Source organism: Macaca mulatta, chromosome 6 (assembly GCF_049350105.2).
Source record: "Macaca mulatta isolate MMU2019108-1 chromosome 6, T2T-MMU8v2.0, whole genome shotgun sequence".
NCBI classification, from domain to species: domain Eukaryota; kingdom Metazoa; phylum Chordata; class Mammalia; order Primates; family Cercopithecidae; genus Macaca; species Macaca mulatta.
The window spans coordinates 72,812,410-72,840,011 of record NC_133411.1 but is presented as its reverse complement, the minus strand read 5'-3'; the positions used below and the strand labels follow the sequence as shown (position 1 = coordinate 72,840,011).

The window sequence follows — 27,602 nt, the reverse complement described above, 5'->3', positions numbered from 1 at the left end:
TGGGTGTTTTAACATACCTCTTCTCATGTAATCCTCATAATAACCAGAAATTGAACTTATTCTAATCTCCATTTTATAGGAAGAGGTAACTGAAGCTTAGAAATTTGAATCCACTTTGCTTTTCATTAACTAGGTTTGGCAGGATTATATCTAGAATTGATCAAATCTAATAATTATAGGTACAATAAAATCCCTAATAAGGATCCTACAGTTCAGTAAAAGAATACGTTGAAATCTAACTCTGCAGTATATACAGACAGTATTAATAATGTAGAATATTGTCCAAAATAATGAAATTTATTTTTATTCCTATTCTTTGGAAAATTATCTTCTGGAAATAAACCAGAATACTGAATGAAACAGCTTTATATTTTTAAATGTTTTTGATAAGATTATTTTTAATGGCACCAAAAAAGGATTGAAAAGTTAAATACAAGTTAAATTGCATAATGCAATCATGCAGTCATTAAAAATATTCTTTATACTTTTCTCTACTTTCTATTTATACTGAGTGAGAATATATTAATTTTAAAATAAGCAACAAACAAAAGTTTCTCAACAAATCATTTATATAAATAATTGTTACAGGGATCATAAAATACGTATATATTTATTAACACAGATTTCTTATGAACAACTGAGATGACATGTTTGTAGCTTAAGTTTAAGATATACTGCACCGAATACAAGAGTTGCTCATTTAGGAAAACAAACAAACAAACAAAAACCACACTAATATGGTTTGGGCTCTGTGTCCCCACCCAAATCTCATCTCGAGTAATTCCCATAATCCCCACGTGTTTTATGGGAGGGACCCTGGTGGGTGGTGATTGGATTATAGGGTGGTGTCCCCAAAGCTGTTCTCATGATACTAAGTGAGTTCCCATAAGAGCTGATGGTTTTACAAGTGTTTGACAGTTCCTCCTTCACACTCGCTCTCTCTCCTGCTGCCTTGTGAAGAAGGCGCCTGCTTCGCCTTCCTCCATGATTGAAGTTTTCTGAGGCCTCGCTAGCCATGCGGAACTGTGAGTCAATTAAACCTGTTTCCTTTGTAAATTACCCAGTCTCAGGTATATCTTTACAGCAGTGTGAAAACGGACTAATACACACACTCATAATTCCAATATCTCTCGGTCTCAGGCATGTCTTTATAGCAGTGTAAAAATGAACTAATACAACCACACACTCATAATTCCAATATATCTCTGGTTCAAACTGGCCTCTGCTTTGCTAGTAAACAATTACTATAAAAGGAAATAAAGTAAATTAAATGAATGAGTGTCATTTTTCAAGCTGAAGAAAAATCTCTCCACTATGATTACTTTGTGCCTTTGGGTTTCAATTTCTTTACTTCCTCCTCTGGTTTCTCTTTTTTCGGCCTTTTAATTTCCCTTGGAATGATGTCATCAAAAGGATTAAACAAAACCTATGAAAAAAATATTTTGAAAACATTATTCCATTTTTAACATTTCACAAAAAATTAAACCCAGTATGTAATTCCATTGGTATAGTGTCTGTATTTTTTCCAACACAAACATTATTAGTATAGTGATATATATTTACTACACAACATGCTTCCACTTACACGGCCTCACTGGATTCTCTCAATAATCCTGTGTGCTATCAACTAAGGGATATTTTATCCCCATTTTACAAAAGGGAAAAATATTTAAGAAAATGTAAATGATACAGAGTAAGCAAGACCAACTCAATGCTTTGATTCCAAATCAAGTATTCTTATTTTTGCTTCCTCAATGAAGGATCACTCTTTTTTTTTTTTTTGAGATGGAGTCTTGCTCTGTCGCCCAGGTTGGAGTGCAGTGGTGTGATCTCGGCTCACTGCAACCTCTGCCTCTCAGGTTCAAGTCATTATCCTGCCTCAGCCTCCCGAGTAGCTGGGACTACAGGCGTGTGCCACCATGTCCAACCATTTTTTTTGTATTTTTAGTAAACACAGGATTTCACTGTGTTAGCCAGGACAGTCTCCATCTCCTGACCTCATGATCCACCCACCTCGGCCTGCCAAAGTGCTGGGATTATAGGCGTGAGTCACTGTGCCCAGCAGATCACTCTTAAATTACCTATGAAGTCACTTCTTTGGGCTAAATAAACCTAATTCCTTTAACTTTCTATTATGAGGTAAGCTTTTCAGTCATTGGATTATCAGATAAAGTTTCATCTTTGAATTAAAATCTTTAATTTAAATAATTATTAACTAGAAATTGTGCCCAAATAAATCAGAGATAAAATTTGAAGTGTGATGTTTACTTAGTATAAAGCCTTCATCCAATAGTTTAAAAATACTAAGAATCAATCCCTCTTAAACGACAATTTAAGTGCTGTATCTCATAATAATCATGCTCCTACCTCACAGCTTTTTATTTTGTGTGGATTATGTGGTCTTTCTTCATCATCAATGTCTACTTCTGACAGTCGCAACATGTTATACACTGTATCCCCTGTAACCTATCAAATTAAAAATATAATGTAATTGAAAATCATTGCACTCATCCTTTGAATTAAGAGAAAACCTTTGAAAGTATTTTTCAAATAATGAAAAGGAAATTTCATATGATTACATAAAATATAGACATTTAATAATGCAAATAAAGCAACTTTATCTTAAAGGAGAAAAGCATGGATGGAGATCAATCCCTCAATAAGTGTTTTGGAAATTTCCAATATGTATTTAATATAAGTTTTTATTAACAATATAATGCCAAATAATCTCCTACTGAATGACAACTTTTCATTCAAAGATCATAAACAAATTTAAACTTTGGAATAGGATAAAATAAGCAAATAATAACAATAACAATGTGGTAAATGCTTTAGAGACATTATCTCATTTGATGCTCACAAACATCCTAAAAGTAGGAACTATCATTATCCTTCTACAGATAAGAAAAATGAGGCTTAAAGAAGCTACAGAACCAACAGTGATGGCCTTTCTAACTATGCTACACATTGTCTCTGATGTGTTAGTTATATAATCCCAATTGTAAAAACTGATGCAGAATGGCAACTTAAATCTCATTTTATTATACACTCTTATTTTTAAGAAATAAACGGAGGGAATCTATAAACATCAGACAGACTGTGTTGGAGTGGCTCAAAAGAATGTGCCAATGCATATTTCTTAACCCATTGTTATTATTAATAAGTATTAACCAACAACATTGCAAAATATGGTTTTAGTATGATTCCCTTCATTCAGTGTTTCTCAAGAGTTTTAAAACAACACCAAGCATTCCAATTGTACTGAATTTGTTTTTTTCCCTTTCATCATCACAAACTCTAGTTCTGCCCGGCATATGGGGAAACCATTCTTACTGAACCAGCAGAGGGCGCTGACACACTAGTGATGTCTAATATGCCTAAGACTTAAAACATACAGAAATATATTTATGAGAAGGGAGTGAGAGAAGAAAACCTTCAGAATCCCTTTTTAAAGGGAATTGTTGAAAATTCTATAGAAAGGACGTTCCCTAATATGACATTAAATGTGAGCAGGATTAAATAGGTACTATTCAAAGTAATATTTACAGTAAGAAGTTTCAATGTCAACACAAATTCCACGTTAGACTTTAAAAAACCCATCATTAAGAAACTAAACTTTATTTTTTATTTTTTTAATTTAATTATTATTATTATACTTTAAGTTGTAGGGTACATGTGCATAACGTGCAGGTTTGTTACATATGTATACTTGTGCCATGTTGCTGTGCTGCACCCATCAACTCGTCATTTACATCAGGTATAACTCCCAATGCAATCCCTCCCCCCTCCCCCCTCCCCATGATAGGCCCCGGTGTGTGATGTTCCCCTTCCTGAGTCCGAGTGATCTCATTGTTCAGTTCCCACCTATGAGTGAGAACATGCAGTGTTTGGTTTTCCGTTCTTGTGATAGTTTGCTAAGAATGATGGATTCCAGCTGCATCCAAGTCCCTACAAAGGACTCAAACTCATCCTTTTTTATGGCTGCATAGTATTCCATGGTGTATATGTGCCACATTTTCTTAATCCAATCTGTCACTGATGGACATTTGGGTTGATTCCAAGTCTTTGCTATTGTGAAGAGTGCTGCAATAAACATACGTGTGCATGTGTCTTTATAGCAGCATAATTTATAATCCTTTGGGTATATACCCAGTAATGGGATGGCTGGGTCATATGGTACATCTAGTTCCAGATCCTTGAGGAATCGCCATACTGTTTTCCATAATGGTTGAACTAGTTTACAATCCCACCAACAGTGTAAAAGTGTTCCTATTTCTCCACATCCTCTCCAGCACCTGTTGTTTCCTGACTTTTTAATGATTGCCATTCTAACTGGTGTGAGATGGTATCTCATTGTGGTTTTGATTTGCATTTCTCTGATGGCCAGTGATGATGAGCATTTTTTCATGTGTCTGTTGGCTGTATGAATGTCTTCTTTTGAGAAATGTCTGTTCATATCCTTTGCCCACTTTTTGATGCGGTTGTTTGTTTTTTTCTTGTAAATTTGTTTGAGTTCTTTGTAGGTTCTGGATATTAGCCCTTTGTCAGATGAGTAGATTGCAAAAATTTTCTCCCATTCTGTAGGTTGCCTGTTCACTCTGATGGTAGTGTCTTCTGCTGTGCAGAAGCTCTTTAGTTTAATGAGATCCCATTTGTCAATTTTGGCTTTTGCTGCCGTTGCTTTTGGTGTTTTAGACATGAAGTCTTTGCCCATGCCTATGTCCTGAATGGTACTACCTAGGTTTTCCTCTAGGATTTTTATGGTATTAGGTCTAACATTTAAGTCTCTAATCCATCTTGAATTAATTTTCGTATAAGGAGTAAGAAAAGGATCCAGTTTCAGCTTTCTACTTATGGCTAGCCAATTTTCCCAGCACCATTTATTAAATAGGGAATCCTTTCCCCATTTCTTGTTTCTCTCAGGTTTGTCAAAGATCAGATGGCTGTAGATGTGTGGTATTACTTCTGAGGACTCTGTTCTGTTCCATTGGTCTATATCTCTGTTTTGGTACCAGTACCATGCTGTTTTGGTTACTGTAGCCTTGTAGTATAGTTTGAAGTCAGGTAGCGTGATGCCTCCAGCTTTGTTCTTTTGACTTAGGATTGTCTTGGAGATGCGGGCTCTTTTTTGGTTCCATATGAACTTTAAAGCAGTTTTTTCCAATTCTGTGAAGAAACTCATTGGTAGCTTGATGGGGATGGCATTGAATCTATAAATAACCTAGGGCAGTATGGCCATTTTCACGATATTGATTCTTCCTATCCATGAGCATGGTATGTTCTTCCATTTGTTTGTGTCCTCTTTGATTTCACTGAGCAGTGGTTTGTAGTTCTCCTGGAAGAGGTCCTTTACATCCCTTGTCAGTTGGATTCCTAGGTATTTTATTCTCTTTGAAGCAATTGTGAATGGAAGTTCATTCCTGATTTGGCTCTCTGTTTGTCTGTTACTGGTGTATAAGAATGCTTGTGATTTTTGCACATTAATTTTGTATCCTGAGACTTTGCTGAAGTTGCTTATCAGCTTAAGGAGATTTTGGGCTGAGACAATGGGGTTTTCTAAATATACAATCATGTCATCTGCAAACAGGGACAATTTGACTTCTTCTTTTCCTAACTGAATACCCTTGATTTCTTTCTCTTGCCTGATTGCCCTAGCCAGAACTTCTAACACTATGTTGAATAGGAGTGGTGAGAGAGGGCATCCCTGTCTTGTGCCAGTTTTCAAAGGGAATTTTTCCAGTTTTTGCCCATTCAGTATGATATTGGCTGTGGGTTTGTCATAAATAGCTCTTATTATTTTGAGGTACGTTCCATCAATACCGAATTTATTGAGCATTTTTAGCATGAAGGGCTGTTGAATTTTGTCAAAAGCCTTTTCTGCATCTATTGAGATAATCATGTGGTTCTTGTCTTTGGTTCTGTTTATATGCTGGATTATGTTTATTGATTTGCGAATGTTGAACCAGCCTTGCATCCCAGGGATGAAGCCAACGTGATCGTGGTGGATAAGCTTTTTGATGTGTTGCTGAATCCGGTTTGTCAGTATTTTATTGAGGATTTTTACATCGATGTTCATCAGGGATATTGGTCTAAAATTCTCTTTTTTTGTTGTGTCTCTGCCAGGCTTTGGTATCAGGATGATGTTGGCCTCATAAAATGAGTTAGGGAGGATTCCCTCTTTTTCTATTGATTGGAATAGTTTCAGAAGGAATGGTACCAACTCCTCCTTGTACCTCTGGTAGAATTCAGCTGTGAATCCATCTGGTCCTGGACTTTTTTTGGTTGGTAGGCTATTAATTGTTGCCTCAATTTCAGAGCCTGCTATTGGTCTATTCAGGGATTCAACTTCTTCCTGGTTTAGTCTTGGAAGAGTGTAAGTGTCCAGGAAATTATCCATTTCTTCTAGATTTTCCAGTTTATTTGCGTAGAGGTGTTTATAGTATTCTCTGATGGTAGTTTGTATTTCTGTGGGGTCGGTGGTGATATCCCCTTTGTCATTTTTAATTGCGTCGATTTGATGCTTCTCTCTTTTCTTCTTTATTAGTCTTGCTAGTGGTCTGTCAATTTTGTTGATCTTTTGAAAAAACCAACTCCTGGATTCATTGATTTTTTGGAGGGTTTTTTGTGTCTCTATCTCCTTCAGTTCTGCTCTGATCTTAGTTATTTCTTGCCTTCTGCTAGCTTTCGAATGTGTTTGCTCTTGCTTCTCTAGTTCTTTTAATTGCGATGTTAGAGTGTCAATTTTAGATCTTTCCTGCTTTCTCTTGTGGGCATTTAGTGCTATAAATTGCCCTCTACACACTGCTTTAAATGTGTCCCAGAGATTCTGGTATGTTGTATCTTTGTTCTCATTGGTTTCAAAGAACATCTTTATTTCTGCCTTCATTTTGTTATGTACCCAGTAGTCATTCAGGAGCAGGTTGTTCAGTTTCCATGTAGTTGAGCGGTTTTGATTTTCTTAGTCCTGAGTTCTAGTTTGATTGCACTGTGGTCTGAGAGACAGTTTGTTATAATTTCTGTTCTTGTACATTTGCTGAGGAGTGCTTTACTTCCAATTACGTGGTCAATTTTGGAGTAAGTATGATGTGGTGCTGAGAAGAATGTATATTCTGTTGATTTGGGGTGGAGAGTTCTATAGATGTCTATTAGGTCTGCTTGCTGCAGAGATGAGTTCAATTCCTGGATATCCTTGTTAACTTTCTGTCTCGTTGATCTGTCTAATGTTGACAGTGGAGTGTTGAAGTCTCCCATTATTATTGTATGGGAGTCTAAGTCTCTTTGTAAGTCTCTAAGGACTTGCTTTATGAATCTGGGTGCTCCTGTATTAGGTGCATATATATTTAGGATAGTTAGCTCTTCCTGTTGAATTGATCCCTTTACCATTATGTAATGGCCTTGTCTCTTTTGATCTTTGATGGTTTAAAGTCTGTTTTATCAGAGACTAGGATTGCAACCCCTGCTTTTTTTTGTTCTCCATTTGCTTGGTAAATCTTCCTCCATCCCTTTATTTTGAGCCTATGTATGTCTCTGCGTGTGAGATGGGTCTCCTGAATACAGCAGACTGATGGGTCTTGACTCTTTATCCAGTTTGCCAGTCTGTGTCTTTTAATTGGAGCATTTAGTCCATTTACATTTAAGGTTAAGATTGTTATGTGTGAACTTGATCCTGCCATTATGATATTAACTGGTTATTTTGCTCGTTAGTTGATGCAGTTTCTTCCTACCCTGATGGTCTTTACATTTTGGCATGTTTTTGCAATGGCTGGTACCGGTTGTTCCTTTCCATGTTTAGTGCTTCCTTCAGGGTCTCTTGTAAGGCAGGCCTAGTGGTGACAAAATCTCTAAGCATTTGCTTATCTGTAAAGGATTTTATTTCTCCTTCACTTATGAAACTTAGTTTGGCTGGATATGAAATTCTGGGTTGAAAATTCTTTTCTTTAAGAATGTTGAATATTGGCCCCCACTCTCTTCTGGCTTGGAGAGTTTCTGCTGAGAGATCTGCTGTTAGTCTGATGGGCTTCCCTTTGTGGGTAACCCGACCTTTCTCTCTGGCTGCCCTTAAGATTTTTTCCTTCATTTCAACTTTGGTGAATCTGGCAATTATGTGTCTTGGAGTTGCTCTTCTCGAGGAGTATCTTTGTGGCGTTCTCTGTATTTCCTGGATTTGAATGTTGGCCTGCCCTACTAGGTTGGGGAAGTTCTCCTGGATGATATCCTGAAGTGTTTTCCAACTTGGTTCCATTTTCCCCCTCACTTTCAGGCACCCCAATCAGACCTAGATTTGGTCTTTTTAAATAATCCCATACTTCTTGCAGGCTTTGCTCATTTCTTTTTCTTCTTTTTTCTTTTGGTTTCTCTTCTCGCTTCATTTCATTCATTTGATCCTCAATCGCTGATACTCTTTCTTCCAGTTGATCGAGTCGGTTACTGAAGCTTGTGCATTTGTCACGTATTTCTCGTGTCATGGTTTTCATCTCTTTCATTTCGTTTAGGACCTTCTCTGCATTAATTACTCTAGCCATCAATTCTTCCACTTTTTTTTCAAGATTTTTAGTTTCTTTGCGCTGGGTACGTAATTCCTCCTTTAGCTCTGAGAAATTTGATGGACTGAAGCCTTCTTCTCTCATCTCGTCAAAGTCATTCTCCGTCCAGCTTTGATCCGTTGCTGGCGATGAGCTGCGCTCCTTTGCCGGGGGAGATGCGCTCTTATTTTTTGAATTTCCAGCTTTTCTGCCCTGCTTTTTCCCCATCTTTGTGGTTTTATCTGCCTCTGGTCTTTGATGATGGTGATGTACTGATGGGGTTTTGGTGTAGGTGTCCTTCCTGTTTGATAGTTTTCCTTCTAACAGTCAGGACGCTCAGCTGTAGGTCTGTTGGAGATTGCTTGAGGTCCACTCCAGACCCTGTTTGCCTGGGTATCAGCAGCAGAGGCTGCAGAAGATAGAATATTTCTGAACAGCGAGTGTACCTGTCTGATTCTTGCTTTGGAAGCTTCCTCTCAGGGGTGTACTCCTCCCTGTGAGGTGTGGGATGTCAGACTGCCCCTAGTGGGGGATGTCTCCCAGTTAGGCTACTCAGGTGTCAGGGACCCACTTGAGCAGGGAGTCTGTCCCTTCTCAGATCTCAACCTCCGTGTTGGGAGATCCACTGCTCTCTTCAAACCTGTCAGACAGAGTCGTTTGTGTCTGCAGAGGTGTCTGCTGCGTTTGTTTACTGTGCCCTGTTCCCAGAGGTGGAGTCTACAGAGACAGGCAGGTTTCCTTGAGCTGCTGTGAGCTCCACCCAGTTCCAGCTTCCCAGCAGCTTTGTTTACCTACTTAAGCCTCAGCAATGGCGGGCGCCCCTCCCCCAGCCTCACTGCTGCCTTGCTGGTAGATCACAGACTGCTGCGCTAGCAATGAGGGAGGCTCCGTGGGTGTGGGACCCTCCCGGCCAGGTGTGGGATATGATCTCCTGGTGTGCCTGTTTGCTTAAAGCGCAGTATTGGGGTGGGAGTTACCCGATTTTCCAGGTGTTGTGTGTCTCAGTTCCCCTGGCTAGGAAAAGGGACTCCCTTCCCCCTTGCGCTTCCCAGGTGAGGCAATACCTCGCCCTGCTTCAGCTCTCACTGGTCGGGCTGCAGCAGCTGACCAGCACCGATCGTCCGGCACTCCCCAGTGAGATGAACCCAGTACCTCAGTTGAAAATGCAGAAATCACCGGTCTTCTGTGTCGCTCGCGCTGGGAGTTGGAGACTGGAGCTGCTCCTATTCGGCCATCTTGCTCCGCCCCCCAAGAAACTAAACTTTAAACTACTAAATGTTATTACCTAAATGTAAAATCAAAATCCGAAAATGTAAAATCAATACTGGCTAAGTGGCACATTATTAGCTCATACCATTACTATGGTTTTAAAGAAGAAATACACTAAAGTCACAACTAATGAGTGAATTGAAAGATGCAAAAAAGAATTTAGCTGCTCCCTCATAGTGCACTATAATAGGAATATATTCCATCATTTTTGTAAAGAATAAACATATCCTATGGAATGTTTTGATGAAGGTAACTCTTAGATAAGTTAATCATATGTATCTTAGAAGCCTAAGGAATAACATAAAACCAAAAACTGAACCACAGGTTTAAAATCACTGGACACTAACCTTTCCAAAGATGGTATGCTTATTGTTAAGTTCATCCGCTCGACCCAGTGTGAAGAAAAACTGGCTGCCATTATCATGAGAACCAGCATTTGCCATGGCAACCAGGCCTCTCCGATTAAAACGCAACCGTGAATGAAATTCATCCTGAAATGTAAAAAAGATCTAGTGAATGTCCTCAGTTATAAGACCCGTCATATGCAGTTATTCAACTTGACCCGCAAGGTCCCGTACAACTTCTAATAAAAAATGCAGACATTTTGCTTAATTGATTTTTGAGCACTTACTATTCTTTCAATGTTATTAAACTTGAATTCACTAGACTGTATTTTCTAAATATACTCATACAGAAATATACCCTATTTTGTGGAAAGCTGCTTAGTTATACCCAAAGGAAGAGTACCCAAGGGGGAATGGATTTCTAAATTATTTCCCTACTCTCATCCCAAAGTCAGCTAAGCTTTTGAAATCTTCTCTTACTTCTCCCAGAACACTACCTTTGAGCCATTGCAGAGTCTTCAATTATTACTCTTTCCCATCTCATTCTAAATGTCATTAAACAATTGCTTTCTTCTTGTTTTTTAATTCAAATAATCTACTATTATTGTGTCATGTAATTTTACCATGTCTTTTTAAAGTCCTAAGTTGAATCTTCTCTGAAATGGCACTGATTCTATTTGCCAGTTTTCAAAAGAGCAGGAACAAGTCTTTCTAAGGTGGTTTTCTCACCACGATAGGGCTACTTAACAAATATATTAGTCTCTTAGTTAACAGAATTTCCTTCCAACCTGATATTGAAGTCATTTATAAATGTAGCCATGTTATATCATAAATGCTTTTCACAAAGGGAGATTTTTTCCTTAATAAATAATTCTCAAGAGATCTGAACTCAATGGATCACAACTCTGTATACTGTATTCAAAATGACCTAATTGAAAAATGTAACAAGATAACTGTATTACCTGAAAATAATGAAGCAAAAATCTCAAGTTAGGAAGGAATTGTCAAAAACAACTATTCTGTTACACTAAATAAAAGAATAAAAGAATGTTTCCGACTAGACGAAGTACCTAAAATCATGAGAAGTCTTACTATGGTAAAATATAAAACAGTCTAAAAGTGATATCTGAGACTTTTAAAGTAACTATTCCAAATTTCTAAAGCCATTATCATCTGGAAATTAAAGCAAACAGTTCAAATATTTTCTTCAAGAATGACACAATGACTTGGTAAAAGATGAAAGGAAAATGCAGACAATCTATTCCATTAGTATAAAAATGAATTTTTCAAAAACTCCCATATTTTAAGAGATACTGTTTACTCATTCAAAGAACATGATATTGGTGCCATCAAATTAATAACAAACACAATTTTTAGCTTTTACTTGAACTTGCTATTGTTCTTAATATCTTCACTATGACATTAACTCTTTTTCTTCTTAGATCTATGTTGGCAGATAAGAAATCACTGACCTATTCTTGATTAATGCATCTTTTACAGACAATTTATTTATTTATTTTTTTTTTTGAGACAGAGTCTCACTTGGTCGCCCAGGCTAGAGCGCACTGGTGCGATCTCAGCTCACTGCAACCTCCACCTCCCAGGTTCAGGCAATTCTCCTGCCTCAGCCTCTTGAGTAGCTGGGATTACAGGTGTGTGCCACCATGCCTGGCTACTTTTTGTAATTTTAGTAGAGACGGGGTTTCACCATTGGCCAGGCTGGTCTCAAACTCTTGACCTCAAATGATCCGCCCCCCTTGGCTTCCCAAAGTGCTGGAATTACAGGCATGAGCTACTGCACCCAGCCTGATTTTTATATACTACTGTGAAATGTTTTTTCCTCTTGTGGAACACAATCATTTTCGATTAAGCAATCCAAACTGACTTGGAAATAATAACAACAAAAATAGTAATAAAAATAATAATTCAGTCTTACTTTGAATGGTGCTCCATAGATAGACTCTCCACCACTCCCTGTGCCAGTAGGATCTCCGCCTTGGACTATAAAACCAGGCACAACTCTATGAAAAATGGTATTGTCATAATAAGCTGAAAAAAAATAAAAATAATTTATCAATGTCTAAAATTAATCATATCTACAGTTACCAAAATTAATACAGCTAGAGTCAAAAGATTTATTTTCCAGAACGTTAAATAGGCTCCCAAGCCAAAACCTTTTGTATCCTCCTTCTATAAAATAGTTACTTCTCAAAACAGCACACATTTCTACAGAAACCATCATTGCTGACTTTTTGTTTTTATTTCTAGGATTCTCTCAAACTCTGGATTGGTTTTCAAAATAGAAATTAGAGAGTTCTGGCAGGAAGGAGCAGCAATTTTGTGCCCCAGGGGACATTTGTCAATTTCTGAAAATATTTTTCAGAAATGGGGGATACTATTGGCATCTAGTGAGTAGGGGGCAGGGATACTGCTAAACATCCTATACTGCAAAAGACAGTCCCCACAACAGAGAATTACCAGCCCAAAATGTCAATTGTGTGGAGACTGAGAAACCCCGGCAAAGATGAACACCTTATTTCCGATTGCTTCCTCTTTTCCTCACAGAAAATTAATTTATTAATATACAAACTCATAATACATCAAAATTACTTATTAGTTATAGGTCTGGAACCATCAATACACCCTCCTCAAGAAACTCTGAATAAACAAAACAAATAACACAATACATACTTGAGTCCAATTAGCTCAATTGTTTTGCTAAATGATTGAAATAAATTATTCATATTTATATATAATTCAAAAATATACAATTGGAGTATATAATTTAGAACTCATAAATATACAGGGCAGATTGTATATGACCTCCCATACTATATATTATCTGGAACCTAAAATCATTAGGGTACTTCATAGAAGAAAAGGAAGTTAACTTGGGAATGGCAGAAGCATGGCATCTCAGTGAGTCAAAGCATAAGTGAAAAATTGAGTGGGGAGCAGGAATTAGAGTTTGCCTGAATAAGAGAATTTACATTAAGAAGTAGCAATAATGGCCAACACGCATAAGAAAAGATGCTCAGTATTATTAGTCACTAGAGAAATGCAAATCAAAACCACAATCAGATACTATTTCACACCCACTAGAATGGCTAACATCAAAAACCTTAAAAGAGTAAGTATTGGTAAGGATGTGATGAAACTGGAACCCTTTTACATTGCTGGTGGGAATATAAAATAGTGTAAAAAGTTAAACACAGAATTAGCATGTAATCCAGCAATTATGCTTCTAGGTGTATGTGTATACAAGTAATATATATGTTTATATATTAATATATAGTTTTTAAGTGTAAATATACATAGTTCACATAAACAATATATAATATATAAGTAATTATAATAGTAGTTATAAGTAATTTTGATATATATTGTTTGATATATAAATAATATATAATATATATATCACTGTGCACATGATCAGATTTGCTTTTATGAAATATCATATATTTATATATATTATTTCTATATATATCCAAAAGAATCGATTGTTTACATATACATCCAAATTATATATATGTATATATATCCAAAAGAGTTGAAAACAAGTACTCAAATACACACAAATGTTCATAGCAGCACTAGTCACAAGAGCCAACAGGTGTAAACAATTCAAATGTCTATCAACAGATGAATGGATAAATAAAATGTGATATATACATATGATGGAATATGACTGTCACAAAAAGGAATGAAATACTGATACATGCTACAAAATGGATGAACTTCAAAAACATGCTAAGTGAAAGAACCCAAACACAGAGTCACATACTGTCAGACTCCATTTATAAGAAATATCTAGAATAGGTAAATCTGCAGAGATGGAAAATAGATTGGTGGTTGCTGGGGGCTGTGGGTGGAGAAGGGGTATGTTATTCCATTCTCACACTGCTATGAAGAAATACTTGAGACTGGATAATTTATAAAGGAAAGAGGTTTAATTAACTGACAGTTCCACATTGGGCAGAGGCCTCAGGAAACTTAAAATCATGGTGGATGGCAAAGGAGAAGCAGGCACTTTCTTCAGGTAGCGGGACGGAGTGAGTGCAAGCAGGGGAAATGTCAGATGCTTATAAAACCACCAGATCTTATGAGACTCACTCATTATCACAAGAACAGTAAGGGAGAAAATGCCCCTATGATCCAATCACTTCCACCTGGTCCTGCCCTAGACTTGTGGGGATTATGGGGATTACAATTCAAGGTGAGATCTGGGTGGGGACACAGAGCTGAATCCTATCAAGGGGAGAATAGAGAATGACTGGGTTAATGGATACAGAGTTTTCTTTCGGGGTAATAAAGTGTTTTATAACTATACAGAGGTGCCAGCTGCACAATACAGTGAATGTACTAACTGACACTGAACTGTACACTTAAAATGGTTAGTTCTATGTTATATAAACTTCCCCACAGGTTTTTAAAAAAATCCTTTAGGTGGAAGGAAAGAAATTATTTTACATCACTGAAATTAGTTCTGTACTTACATTAGGTAAGCACAAGAGGAGAACATATGTAGTATGAAGTACTGAATAAACAAAAGCTATTATTTTTGTTGTTGTAAAAACAAACAAAAGGCAAGTAGCAACAAAGCAGGTTGTGGTTGAACCAACTATTGAGTTAGGCAGACATGATTCAATCACATGCTTAGGGTTACAAAGCAGAAAGATGTAAAGAGCACAGTTCCCTAAAGATTTCACAGAGCTTCCCTAAAGATTTCACCAGATTTCTTGACATAGAGGATGATAAATGTCTTTATTATTTAAATCATTTTAAGTTGGGTCTTCTATTACCTGCAACTGAATATAACCTGAATATAACTCATTCAATAAAAAATATTTATCAAGTATCTACTGTGGGCCAGGCATTTTACTGATACAATTACTGACATAATTTATAAAGTTCCTATTTTAGTGGCTTGGAGACACCCTCATAATTATTTATATTTGCAAAGCATAACTGGATGTACAATGCATATTTTAAAAAATATAATCTGTATTCTAACAACTGTATTTAGTACACAGTACGTAAGAAGAAGTAGAAAGGAAGACCAGCTGACTTTGCTTACTCCCTTCTCCCAGTGCAGGGCAGTTGGGCTGTATTTACAAGAGCTCCCTAGTGCAGACAAGTTCCCTCTGGTTACAAATACACACTATAAAAAGCAAAAGGTCTAAAAGTATCTCTCCTATATTCCTAGGTAACTGTTTAATGAGTTACACTAACACTGCATGTAGCAGTCAGGAGTTTGAATCTCGCCTTTTGCTAGCTATACAATCTTAAACTCCATTTTCTCATAAATCTAATAACATAAATTAAGGCACAGTGTCAATCTGAAGATTAAACAATGTGAAAGCAAACTACACATTTTCAAGTTCAACACATATGTGAGGTCAAACTAATATCTTCACTCAGATGCTACAAAATCATATTCAAATTTGAGTATAAAATATACCCCAGTATATATCATATAATGAATATTCCTCTAGACCCACAATAAGCAGTCAACCAATACTTTTTGAGCACTGTGCACATGATCAGATTTGCATTTTCAAAACATCATTCAAATACCCAGGGTGAATATCTTAGAAAGAGACATGACTGGAGAGAGAGGGGGAGTGAGAGAGAGAGAGAGAGAACGAAAGAGAGAGCGCAAGTACATGCGACAGAGAGCCAGTTAGAGAACACAAGCAAGCAACTACTGCCCTGAGAGTCATTACGTAACTATGGCTTATCTTGAGATACACAGACTCGAGAACTACTTTGGAAGCAAGATCCATAAGACCCACATATATGTTACCTGTGAGGGAAAAAGGGCAGGAAAGAGGTCTGTTTTACTTGTTTTCAAATTTTACAATTTCACCATTTTATTTCTTTTCTCCTATTTCCCATTAAGTGTTTCAGTGATGCTGACTTTTTATTTTAAGATTTTCTTTATGATTTTCCTAGTTATATTCCTGTTGGATGCATGAAATTATTATAATACCATATATAAATGAGTAAAAATTTTCTATACTCTCTACAGTATAACTTTGTATTCTAACATAGCTGGAATTTCCAATATCCACAAATCTTCCATATTTACTATTTCAACTTCTTTGTAATTTATTAGTAATCACTATTGAACTATGCATTTATAGTTGTATTTATAGTTTATAATACCCTATAATATATTTTGCTGCTTGCAATGTTTGCTTTTCTTAAATTTTTATGTATCATCACAAGTATTTTGAAAAAGTTTTATTATTTCATTATGCATGTTCATAATATCCTCCTGAATGTTCTCCACTATTGAAAAAAGATACCTAAATGTATCTTAAATATGAAACAAAGTTCCTATTTGATTGCTGTCATTCTAGTATTTGTCACATAGTTTTTATTTCTGGCTACAATAATATATGGGCATTATCATATATTTTGAATAACTGCATTTCTTGCCCAAGTTCACAGAGGAATTTATATTTGCATTTTAAAGTAGTTATACGTATGGGGAGGGGGGAGGGGGGAGGGATTGCATTGGGAGTTATACCTGATGTAAAGGACGAGTTGATGGGTGCTGACGAGTTGATGGGTGCAGCACACCAACACGGCACAAGTATACATATGTAACAAACCTGCACGTTATGCACATGTACCCTAGAACTTAAAGTATAATAATAATAAAAAAAAGAAAAAAAAAGAACAATAGATATTAATAAATATTCTCCCAGTCTTTTCAAAAAAAAAAAAAAAACAATAAAGTAGTTATACATTTCTTCTTCTAGAATCCTGTTTTGTGTTTATGTAAATATTAACATTAATAATAACTTTTTATCTAACACTCATCCTGCGACCAGTCTGCACTATTTACTCCAGCCTCTCTGGTATTTTTTTTAAACAAGTATTTCGGTTTTGTAAAGAAATTTGTTTTAACTTGTAGCATATTTATGCTTATATTTGTCACTCTAAAGAATTAGTAAACTATTATTAAAGAATAAAAGATAACCAATAAAGTGTGGACCATGATGAGACAAGAATGATGTAAAATAAAGGTGAAGAGAATAATAGTTACACAATGTATTAAACATTTTGATTTTCTTATCCACTTCTCCCTCTGCTCCCCACTTGTCTATAAAACAAACATAAAATTATACTCCTTCTTCACACTGGAGGAACTAATGAAATTATCAAAGCTAATAAGCTTCCCTTTCATTTCTTTATATATTTTTGCACTATTTTTTAAATGATAATTTTTTTAAAGTTCTACTCATTTTAAATGTCCACCTAACTATGCTGCAAAGACCAAAAATCTAAGATTAAGTCTGTATAATGGTTTTGGTTTTGTAAAGGCTATAAACCATCCTTTGGCTATGAACATCATTTTAGTTGAGGGCCATATCTGAGACTGCGCTCTTACTTGTTCATATTTTTATTCATTTGCTTTTAAATTCCAGAAACCATGCTTTAAAAAAACTAATATGAGTGTTTCAAGATCTAGAAACATTACGACTCATCTAAATCATAGAAGCAAAGAACTAAAATGGGGTTTTCTGGATTATATTTTTGAAACCTTGACTTAACTCATTTAGGAATATCTTTGTTTAAATCAGTCTTCTTAGGCTGCATGTTAGCCTCTCCAATAATAATTCTATCTCTATTCAATTAAGAGGATTGGTGAATTTGATTAAGAGAATTATTCTGGTTATTTTTAAAATTATTTTTCTATTCTTTCTTCTTTCTCCTTGCATTATTACAAATAGGTGAATAATTGTTTGTTTTAATAATTAAGTTTCATTATCACCCAGTTGAAGAACCTCATTTCTTCTTCACTGTCACATTGTATCCAGATGTTTTCTGCTTCTTCCATTCACCTGGTCATGGATTGCAATTTACCATTCATTCTTTCTAATGTTTTTGTAATTTCACTCTCCTTCTGTAAAACTTGAGCTTTTGAATCTTCAAAACTTCTTACCAGAAACAAGTCTGACTTTGCCATGTCTCTTGTGTTTCTCAACTTGGTTAACAGATATTTGAGGCCTCTCTGACTGAACTACCTGCCTGACTCTATTTCCTTCCTGCCTGCCATAGCACTTATTAATAATGGTCTTTGCAGATGTCCTTTCATTCTCTCTCTCTCTTTCTCTCTCCACCCCTCCCCACCTCTCTCTTTTGGAGGGGGGTTGGTATCTGGGCATTTTTCATTTCTTAAATCTTCACCTGGTAATTATGTTTATCTGACTATTTAGAGAGCTCTCATCATACCATACTACTGGATTCTCTTTCACACCTTGCTTCTGGCCCAAAATGCTGTTTTCTGATACCTCGAATAAAACTGTCTCTAAAAATCAAATATAACTTAGAAGAACAAAGATTTGCCACCACTGGAGATATTCCAAACCATATGCAATGTATTCTAGAAGCCAACAAAAAGCTCTAAAAATGGAAGGTTTAGTTCCCTAAGAGAATACTCTGAAGGGAAAAACACTTAAGTGGATGTATAATTCTGCAGCATTTTAAAAAAAGAAAAATAGTTACTTTATTACTCAAATCTAAAAAAACTAGAGATAGTGATAATATCACTGGATGCTAGCTGGAAGGCTGTGTGGAGAAACTAGAATTCTGAACATTTAAAAACGGGTAGACTTAAACGTAAAAAAGGGAAGAAAAAGCATATCAATAAAAGGGGAATTAGTATGAGGATATGTATGAAAGTGGAAACGGAAAGGAAATGCTTAGGAAATAATATTCAACTAAAACCATGTGGTTAGTACAATGAGATAAAAAGTTGGATAGCTAGGAAGCCAAGCTGCCTGAGGATTGAAATAGCATATGAACAAGTAAGAGAGAAAAGAAATTAAAGATGAAAGACAAGAAGGGGAGCAGGCAAGAGGCAATTACAGTCATACAGGTGAAAGGCAGACTCGGGAAGAAATTGGTAAATTTGGTTTTACACTGGTTTTGTTATAGCTAACAATGGAAGACACCAGTTGAAAAGTCCACTAGGCAATTAGATACGAATATTAGTACTAGGAAGAGAAGAAATGACTGAAGTTCTAAATGTGGTAGTCATTTGGATTGAAGTAACAACTAGAGAGTGATGATGACAGAGAACTAGAGGCAATCTTGGGGAATACCCAAATTTAGAGAATGAAAGAAAGAAGTGTAAGATAGCAAAGAAGACCAAAGAGGATCACAGTATTATTTGTTGAGATAAATTGCTCTGTTAAAAGTATTCAAATTTATTTTGGGTAGTTTTTATCTCTTATCTCCACTTCCTGACACTCAGTTCAATACCATATCATCATAGCAACACCTGTCACTCATGACCACTATTTAACACTAGTCTTCAATGTTTGTGAAGAAGACACTGCAGTTTATTTTTAAATTGACAAAAATTTCTCTGGTAGAATAAAAGTCATAAGTTATAATTTACCTTCCAAACAAAGTTGGATAAAATTTCTGCAAGCTTTAGGAGCTTCTTTGGACCACAACTCTATGTCAATATCTCCAGCTGTAGTTTTCAATAAAACCTGTAGAAAGAATATTACATTTTATTAAATTATTATTTTGCTTAATAATCAGTTGAATGACTATTTGACTTGTAGCAATCACTAGTGAGTTTTCAATTTTAAAAGAAATATTAAAAATTGTGTTTGGCTTTTGTTGATATACTCAACAAAATGTCAAATATTCACTACAACTCACTGTACATTTAGATCTTTCAAAATACCATTTCAGAAAAAGTTTGGGATTTCAGAAAAAAAAGCATATATCTTTTTTAATCACAGAAAAAAACTTCATTCATTTAAAAAATGGTAATACCTAAAGTGAGAAGTTCACTTGAGGCTAGGAGTTCAAGAATAGCTTTGGCAACACAGAGACCCTGTCTTTAAAAAAATTTGTTTTAATTAGCCAGGCATGGTGGTGTTCCATGCTATTTGGGAGGCTGAGGTGGGAGGATCACTTGAGCCTGGGAATTTGAAGTAATAGTGAGCTATGATCATGCCACTATATTCCAGCCTGGATGACAGGGCAAGACCCTGTCTCAAAACAAAACAAGACAAAACCCCAATAATGCAAATTTGTTATAATCGAGTTTCCCATTGCATCAACTCCAATAAAACTGTATAGCAAATTAAGAAATTAAAGAATAATGAACCCATTAAGTTGTGATATTACAATACAATTTTATAATTGCCCTTTTTAATTACCTTTTACTCTCTCTGCTCATTTAACATCATGCTATTCCTAATTTACAAAGGAACATTCTTAATCTAACTCTGGTTTGTAATTTACTAAAATATTATGTCTTAAAATCACCTTCTATAGTAAATAGAATCCTTTAATAGCCTTTCCACCAGCTCATAACAGCAGATACTCCTTGGTAGAACCAGAAACTTTCCAACAACTAAAACCCTCCCTGCTGGGCTCCCAGGAAACAGTTTATAATTGTCTTATTTGTAACCACAAATAACCAAAAAGCATGTTAGGCTCTAAATTTGAACATTGTGGCACAGCTGGAAACCAATTTCTCCAGTATTACTTCTTTTTTTTTCTCCCCTCATATACCAAAGTAGATCAGTGTCAATAATTTGTGATCATCACAATCTTTTAGAATGCTCTTGCAAGTAAAGGGTATGCAATGTAACTGTTCAAATACATGAGCCTGTTTCTCATGGAAAGTCAGTATCATCGATATTAAGTCACATTTCACCACCCCAAAAAGAAACCCTATATCCATTAGCAATCACTCCCTATTTACCCCTACTCCTACTTTCTGGCAACTATTAATCTACTTTCTGTCTATGTAGATTTGCCTATTAAACATTTCATATAAATGGAATCATACAATATGTGGCCTTTTGTGTCTGGCTTCTTTTACTTAGCATAATGTTGCTTTCAAATTACATAGGGCTTTCAGTTCTACACATCTAGTTTTTAAATGTCTTGAAAATCACAATGACTTTATACTCTTACTGGTAAATATTTCAAGACACAATATATATTTAAGGCAAAGTTCACCATTAAAAATAATAAATAGAAATCCATATTTACAATGGTCTTCATAATAATTTCTGATTTTTTTGACAGATTTCCCATGCTGAGGTATCAGCTCTATCATATTCTTATGATTTGCTTGTTTATATTATTAATATTATTTTCAATAAGAAATTTGTGACGGCTGGGTTAGTTAATCTAAATACTATGGTCTATAAATCTATTTGGCTAGTCATTATGAAAAATTACATCACAACGCCAAAAAAGCGCCCTTTTTTTTTTTTGAGACAGAGTCTCGCCCTGTTGCGCAGGCTGCAATGTAATGGCGCAATCTCGACTCACTGCAACCTCTGCCTTCCAGGTTCAAGCAATTCTCCTGCCTCAGCTTCCCCAGTGGCTGGGATTACAGGCGCGTGCCACCAAGCCCGGCTATTTTTTTGTATCTTTAGTAGAGATGGGGTTTCACCATGTTGGCCAGGCTGGTCTCGAACTCCTGATCTCATGATCCGCCCGCCTCGGCTTCCCAAAGTGCTGGGATTACAGGCATGAACCACCGCGCCTGGACTTTTTTTTTTTTTTTTCTTTTTTTTTTTGAGACGGAGTCTTGCTCTGTCTCCCAGGCCGGAGTGTAGCGGCGCTACCTTGGTTCACTGCAACCTCCACCTCCCTGGTTCAAGCAATTCCCCTGCCTTAGCCTCCTGAGTAGCTGGGATTACCGGTGCACACCATCATGCCTGGCTAATTTTTTTGCATTTTTTTAGTAGAGACAGGGTTTCACCCTGTTGGCCAGACTGGTCTCAAACTCCTGACCTCAGGCAATCTGCCTCAGTCTCCTAAAGTGCTGGGATTACAGGCATGAGCCACTGCGCCTGGCTATCATCTTTTTATATATATTAAATAATGCATTTAAACAAACGAAAAAAAATACAAATATATATAGATTTTCTCCCCACAGCTCATGGATGGTTTTGCACATCCACTGAAGTATGCACTTACTGGTTTAGAAACCACTGCTCTAACGAACATACTAATTACATCATCCCCCCCTCCACAGGCTCTGGAATCAGGATGACCAAATTCAAATACTAACCCTTCCGCTTACTAGCTTTGTTACCTTGCGCACACTATCTGACATCTCTGTCACTTAATTTCCTAATCTAAAAACAGGGATAATAATATCTTTTAGGATTTCTGTGAGGACAAAATGAGCTATAATACATAGACTGCTTAGAAAAGCACATGATAAATAATAAGTGCTCAAAAAATGATGGTCATTATTACGTGGTTTTTTTTTTTTTTTTTTTTTTTTGGCTAAAGGCAACTTACACCTAGTAAAAAGAATGCATATATAATCAGGCCACCTTGCTCACCAGGGTTTCTTAATCTTTTCATTAATAAGCTACTGAATTAATAAAGAAGGTATATGGCTCCTTCCTCCTCTGGCCATACATTCTCTTTGGCCATCACTACTTTGTAGGCCTCCTTGGCTCTTTCTCTTAAAATTCCCAATTAATACTTTGATAATATCATGTTTCTTATAAATATATATGCAAATATACTTATAAAGCCATTTTGATTTTCAATACATTTAAAAACTAAGTATGTACAACAATAAGACAGACCCCTATCATTTGAAAGCAACATTATGCTAAGTGAAGACGCCAGACACAATTTAGAATAAGTGATCATAATATGTGGAAATTTCATCTTCAGGGAATTACCTCTTATGCTTAAAAAATTTCTATCAAGTACTATATTTCTTTGCCTCATCTTCAGGGGCTAGGGTTACAGCAAAACACAGAACATTTATGGACAACCAGGGACCAAGCACTGGTATCATTATCAATTACTTCCCAAGCTGATACTAAGCACTTTGAAGGGAGGAATTTTGTCCCATTTACTCTGAATGTCTCTGTACCCTTTCAGTACCTAATGTACCATTAGATAGTCAAGGCAATAAACATTCATTGAACAGACTTATTACATTTGCTTCAAATTCTTCACACACCAAATTTTTGTCCACACTCTCAACCTTACAGAACTTAGAAGCTTTAATATCTTTGATGAGCCTTATGGTGGAAAAAGTCCCAAGTTGTTTTTGGATGAAAACTTGGGCCCTTGTGTTATCATTCAGCCCATTTCTGTTCAGAAGACAGTATTTATCACATTTTGTAGTTAAACATTTATTTGCATGATTATTCAGTCAATGTATACTTCACTCAATTAACTCATGATAACTCAGACAATGTGGTTTTTTTTGTTTCCGTTGTATCCCTAAAACCTAGCATAGAGCCTGGCAATTGATTTGCTCAATCATTATTTGTTGAATGAATAATCTATTCAGGAATATATCCTTGTTAAAGCTTTTCATCTATGTGACCATGTCAAATCTTCCTTTACAACAAAGCAATTAAGTCTGTCCTTGACCAGCAGCAGTGTAACCTCAAACTCACTGATGCTTAATATTCCTCAAAAAACTAAGAAAAATATAGTATTAATTCATCCATCCATTCGTTTATTCAATACATAACTGTACTCCTTCTATCATGTATCAAGTACTGTTCTAGATGCTTGTCTCTGCCCTGATGTTCCTTGCATTCTATAGGGGGAAGGTAGGAGGAAGGATACAGTAATACCAAATAATTAATAAATACCATGGAAAAAAACTAAAAAAGTTAAGGGGGCCAGAGAATGCTGGGATGCAAGGCATGATTGAAGTTTGCTATTTCATAGAAAGTAGGTAAGAAAGGACTCTTCGCTAAGGTCAACACTTGATTAAATAGAGGAACAGCAAGTGTGAACGCCCTGTCTGGCAGTATGGTAAATCTATTCAATCTCTACCAGTATTTATTAACTGGGGGTGATACTGCCCTCAAGAAACATTTGGAAATAGGAGGAGGTAGGTATTTTGGGTTTTCACATTGATATTAAATAAGATAGGTGAGGGGTGGGATGGACCCAGTAACCTACAATGCCCAGGAGAAGTTCAAAGAATTGAAAGAATTGAGCTGCCCAAAATACCCATTAAATTTTTGCTGGGAATTACAGCATTTTTGGTTTTGCTTTTAAATTGCTCTCATTATATTATCAAATGTCAATGAATAAAAGACTGCATAAATTATTTATGATGTAATCATGTAACGAACAGGATGGTATGTTGTGTAAATTTAGCTTATCTTAATTCAACTATATAATTTAAATCTCATTTTCTCCAATATGCTGATTCATCAAATTTCATATGAGATAGGCTAGGTCTCAATTTAAGAATTCAGGTGACAGTTATTCCACAACGGACTCTTCAACACAAACACCTTGGATGGGAATTGGCATACATTAGCCATCAAATCAATTAGAGGAACCTTTCCCCACTCTAATGTGGTAACAGTCCCCATTTCCCACTTTCTCTGACTGACAGTCATCTCAGGTTTTAAAATCAGCTCAAAAGATACCTTTTCCATGAGGTTTTTCCTAACTTTCCCAGTTGTTCACTACTCAGTACCGCCATAGCAACGTGGTCTCTTCTCCACAAGCACGCTTATCAGACATACAGGCTTTTGTTTACCTGTCTCACAAACTAAACTATAAGCTCTTCCGGGAAAACAACTACCTTACCCATCCATCTTTGTATCTCCGGCGCCTAGTACAGTGCCCAGTGCCTAGCAGGCGTTCAATTAATGATTGCAGAAGAAATGCAGAATGAATGACCTCAAAGTTAAGCAAAGAATATACCAAACTCAGAAATGTACGTTTAAAAACCTAAGACTCTAGAAATCGGTTGCATGAGCTGGGTTAAAGCAGAAAATAGGACCGGAATGCTGGTAGGTAGAGAAATCTCCACCTGACTTTTTCAAGTACGTCCTGAAAAGTATAAACTTCAGTGTTTCGACGCAACATTGTCCACATGCAGGAGTAAAGACAACACTTATCGTGGTCTCTTCCTACCACGAGATCCCGAAACCCGTCCCCCACCCCAAATTTGGGAAATCTCACTTTGGAGATCCCAGGACCCCAAGTTCCCTAGATGAGGCTCTCACCTTCCCATTCGTGGGAGGCTCCTGGATGTAGATGTTGCTCATCCTGGTCAGTACAAAGGACTCTGCTCCTTATGAGGGATTAGAGCGGACGGCCGGTCACTAAAGCTGTCCGCCTAGGAGTACACTCTTTCTTAAGTCGAGTGATGCAGGAAAACTTCAGTTTGTCAATATCACGCAAGACGGGGACACCAAACACTGCCCTTGCCTAAAGGAGCCCCTCACGGACGCCGCCATGTTGTTACCGGACCCGAGCACCGCTAACCCTGAGAAGGGTTATTCCAGTGTACTCCAGGGAACGAGAGAAGTCTGTAAAGTTATTATAGCTTAATGTAATTTGTATTACAATATTAGAAGGGACACTTCATAAGTCTTGGCTGTGTTTACACTACTCGCGTGTGCAGATCAAACTGACCCCCCCCCCAAAAAAACTATCAGTAATGGTTCGGACCATGTGTCTTCTGCACTATGACTCGTCCGGAAACTGCATCCGCGTCTACTGGTTCTGCTGCCGCTAGAAACGTACAGGGCCTTCCTCACCGTAGCGAAGGTGCTGCTGCGCTGGGGGAAGGAAAACGGCGCTTTGGCTGTGCCTTGTTCTCGCAGCTGGCGGGAAGCAAGCGCCACTTCGAAAGCCGGAGGCTCAAGTGACCCCTTACCATCGTCATGGCAGTCCCAGGTAAGGAGCAGTTACAGGGCCTCTGCGTCCGAGATCCGAAGGGAGCACAAGGGAGGGTAGGGTAGGGTGCGGGGTGTGGGGATCAGTGCCCATGGGGACTTAGGCGGAGGCCTTAAAATTCACAGGTTTGTTTTGTTTACATGAAAAAGTTTACACTCCAAAGATACACTCTGAAGGAAAGAAAGTAACTGTCTTCCCCCAGGAGCCAAGCCCCAGCTGCATGGGATTACAGGGAAAGTGTATTGTGGAAGGGAGGGAGGAGGGGGAGACTGTAACTGTGGGCCTAAGGGGGCGAGCAGCCAAGAAAAACTACCTTAACTGTGGTATGGTTTAAAACTAAAATTTGAAGTGGGAACACTTGGCCGACCCAGGTAACCAGAGGCGTCGTCTGTCCTAGAAGTCGCTAGGACCCACCGGGTGTCCCGGTTCTACTCCTAGCTCTTCCTGTTGTATGTAGCTGCTCCGTGGCCATAGATTGGTCGTTTTGTGCTTCTGGGCCTCAGTTTCCTTATAAAAAGAAGGAGCTTTGTTGAATTATATATAAGATTTATTCTAACTCTCAAATTCTGTGTCCAGAAGTTACTGACCTAAAAACGGTGAACTCTGCAGAATAATTACTTAAAAGATTTTCTCTCCTCAACTACCAGCTTACTTGGAAGTTCTAGTAGCTGAGAGCGTCTCCTCAAACTGGCTTTGCCACTGCAGAACAGTGGTTGCAGGAGACATTTTCAGAAATATACACTCCTACACCCCACCTCCCAACTTGGAAATTCACAGTGCGCCTTAGTAATAGAAAAGATTCTGAGAATTACTATGGTTCAGAGCCCTAACTTTGTTTAAACCTGCCCTTCCCAGTATTATTTGACCAGATTCTTTGTTCTGTGGCAGCCTTTTTGAACATCTTTCTGCAGATAGCTGTTACTGGAACACTGTGCTTTTGTACTAACTGCAGTTTGCGAAGGAGTACATCTGGAGCTGTGAGAGAGGAAATATATACTCTTTATTAAGCCTACTGTGTGCCAGGCACTGGTACTAGGCATTGAAAATACAGTGGTGAGCAAGGTAGACATGGTTACGCTTCACACAGAACTTATAATTTAGCAGTGAAGAGAGAGAAATTTATACAAAGTGGGACAAGTGCCATGACAAGGAAAATACAAGACCTTAGGAAGCACAAAGTAAGGCCACCAGACACTCAGGATGGGCAGAAGGACTTTCCAAAGGATGTAGCACTTAGGAGGTCATCTAAATTGTAAGAGGGGTGGCTTGAAGGGAGAGGATAGTGCAGTTGGAGGAACTGGATGCGTAAAGGAAGAGGAAATATGTGAGAAGAGGAAATGGAAGATGTTTTCTATGGACGGAACTCAAATACAAATAGGAGATAAGTGAGAAATTAAGTAGAGAGATAGTAACTGTAGTAAATATTGACTAATATTTATGTGTCAAATATGTCAGATACTGTATCAAACATTGTATTCTATCTCATTTAATATTCATAACTACACTTTGAAATGAGTATTAATATTCCCATTTTACAGATGAGGACACTGAGGGACAAAGAAATCCAGTAATTTGTCTATTATGAGACAGCTGGTAAGCAAGAGGTCAGTCTGGTTCCTCTAGACTGTGCGCGTCATTCATTTTGCCGTTGTATAGGTTAACTTCCAAGGTAGCTTCCAGCTCTTTAAGGACCTGTAGACCATGAGAAGAGGTTTGGCGTTATCCTACAAATGATAGGAAGCCATTTAAGGGTTTTAAAGCAGATTCACATTTT

At 37.1% G+C, this 27,602-nt stretch overlaps 2 protein-coding genes across 3 annotated transcripts in view; one reads left to right on the top strand and one right to left on the bottom strand.

Annotated features, from left to right (window-relative positions):
- Positions 1 to 25,411, bottom strand: part of CWC27 (CWC27 spliceosome associated cyclophilin) — a 270,719-nt gene extending 245,308 nt beyond the window's left edge. Inside the window, exons 1-6 of the mRNA XM_028849465.2 lie at positions 25,153 to 25,411; positions 19,554 to 19,650; positions 12,072 to 12,184; positions 10,139 to 10,282; positions 2,368 to 2,466; positions 1,323 to 1,426 (exon numbers count right to left, since the gene is read on the bottom strand). Coding sequence (XP_028705298.1) covers positions 1,323 to 1,426; positions 2,368 to 2,466; positions 10,139 to 10,282; positions 12,072 to 12,184; positions 19,554 to 19,650; positions 25,153 to 25,194 — 599 coding nt within the window. The 5' untranslated portion in view covers positions 25,195 to 25,411. The remainder of the gene's footprint in view (positions 1 to 1,322; positions 1,427 to 2,367; positions 2,467 to 10,138; positions 10,283 to 12,071; positions 12,185 to 19,553; positions 19,651 to 25,152) is intronic.
- Positions 25,412 to 25,643: 232 nt separating this feature from the next.
- Positions 25,644 to 27,602, top strand: part of SREK1IP1 (SREK1 interacting protein 1) — a 46,306-nt gene continuing 44,347 nt past the window's right edge. The window contains exon 1 of one of the 2 annotated variants that reach the window (XM_028849083.2): positions 25,644 to 25,828. In XM_028849083.2, coding sequence (XP_028704916.1) covers positions 25,816 to 25,828 — 13 coding nt within the window. In that variant the 5' untranslated portion in view covers positions 25,644 to 25,815. 2 annotated transcript variants of the gene reach the window in all.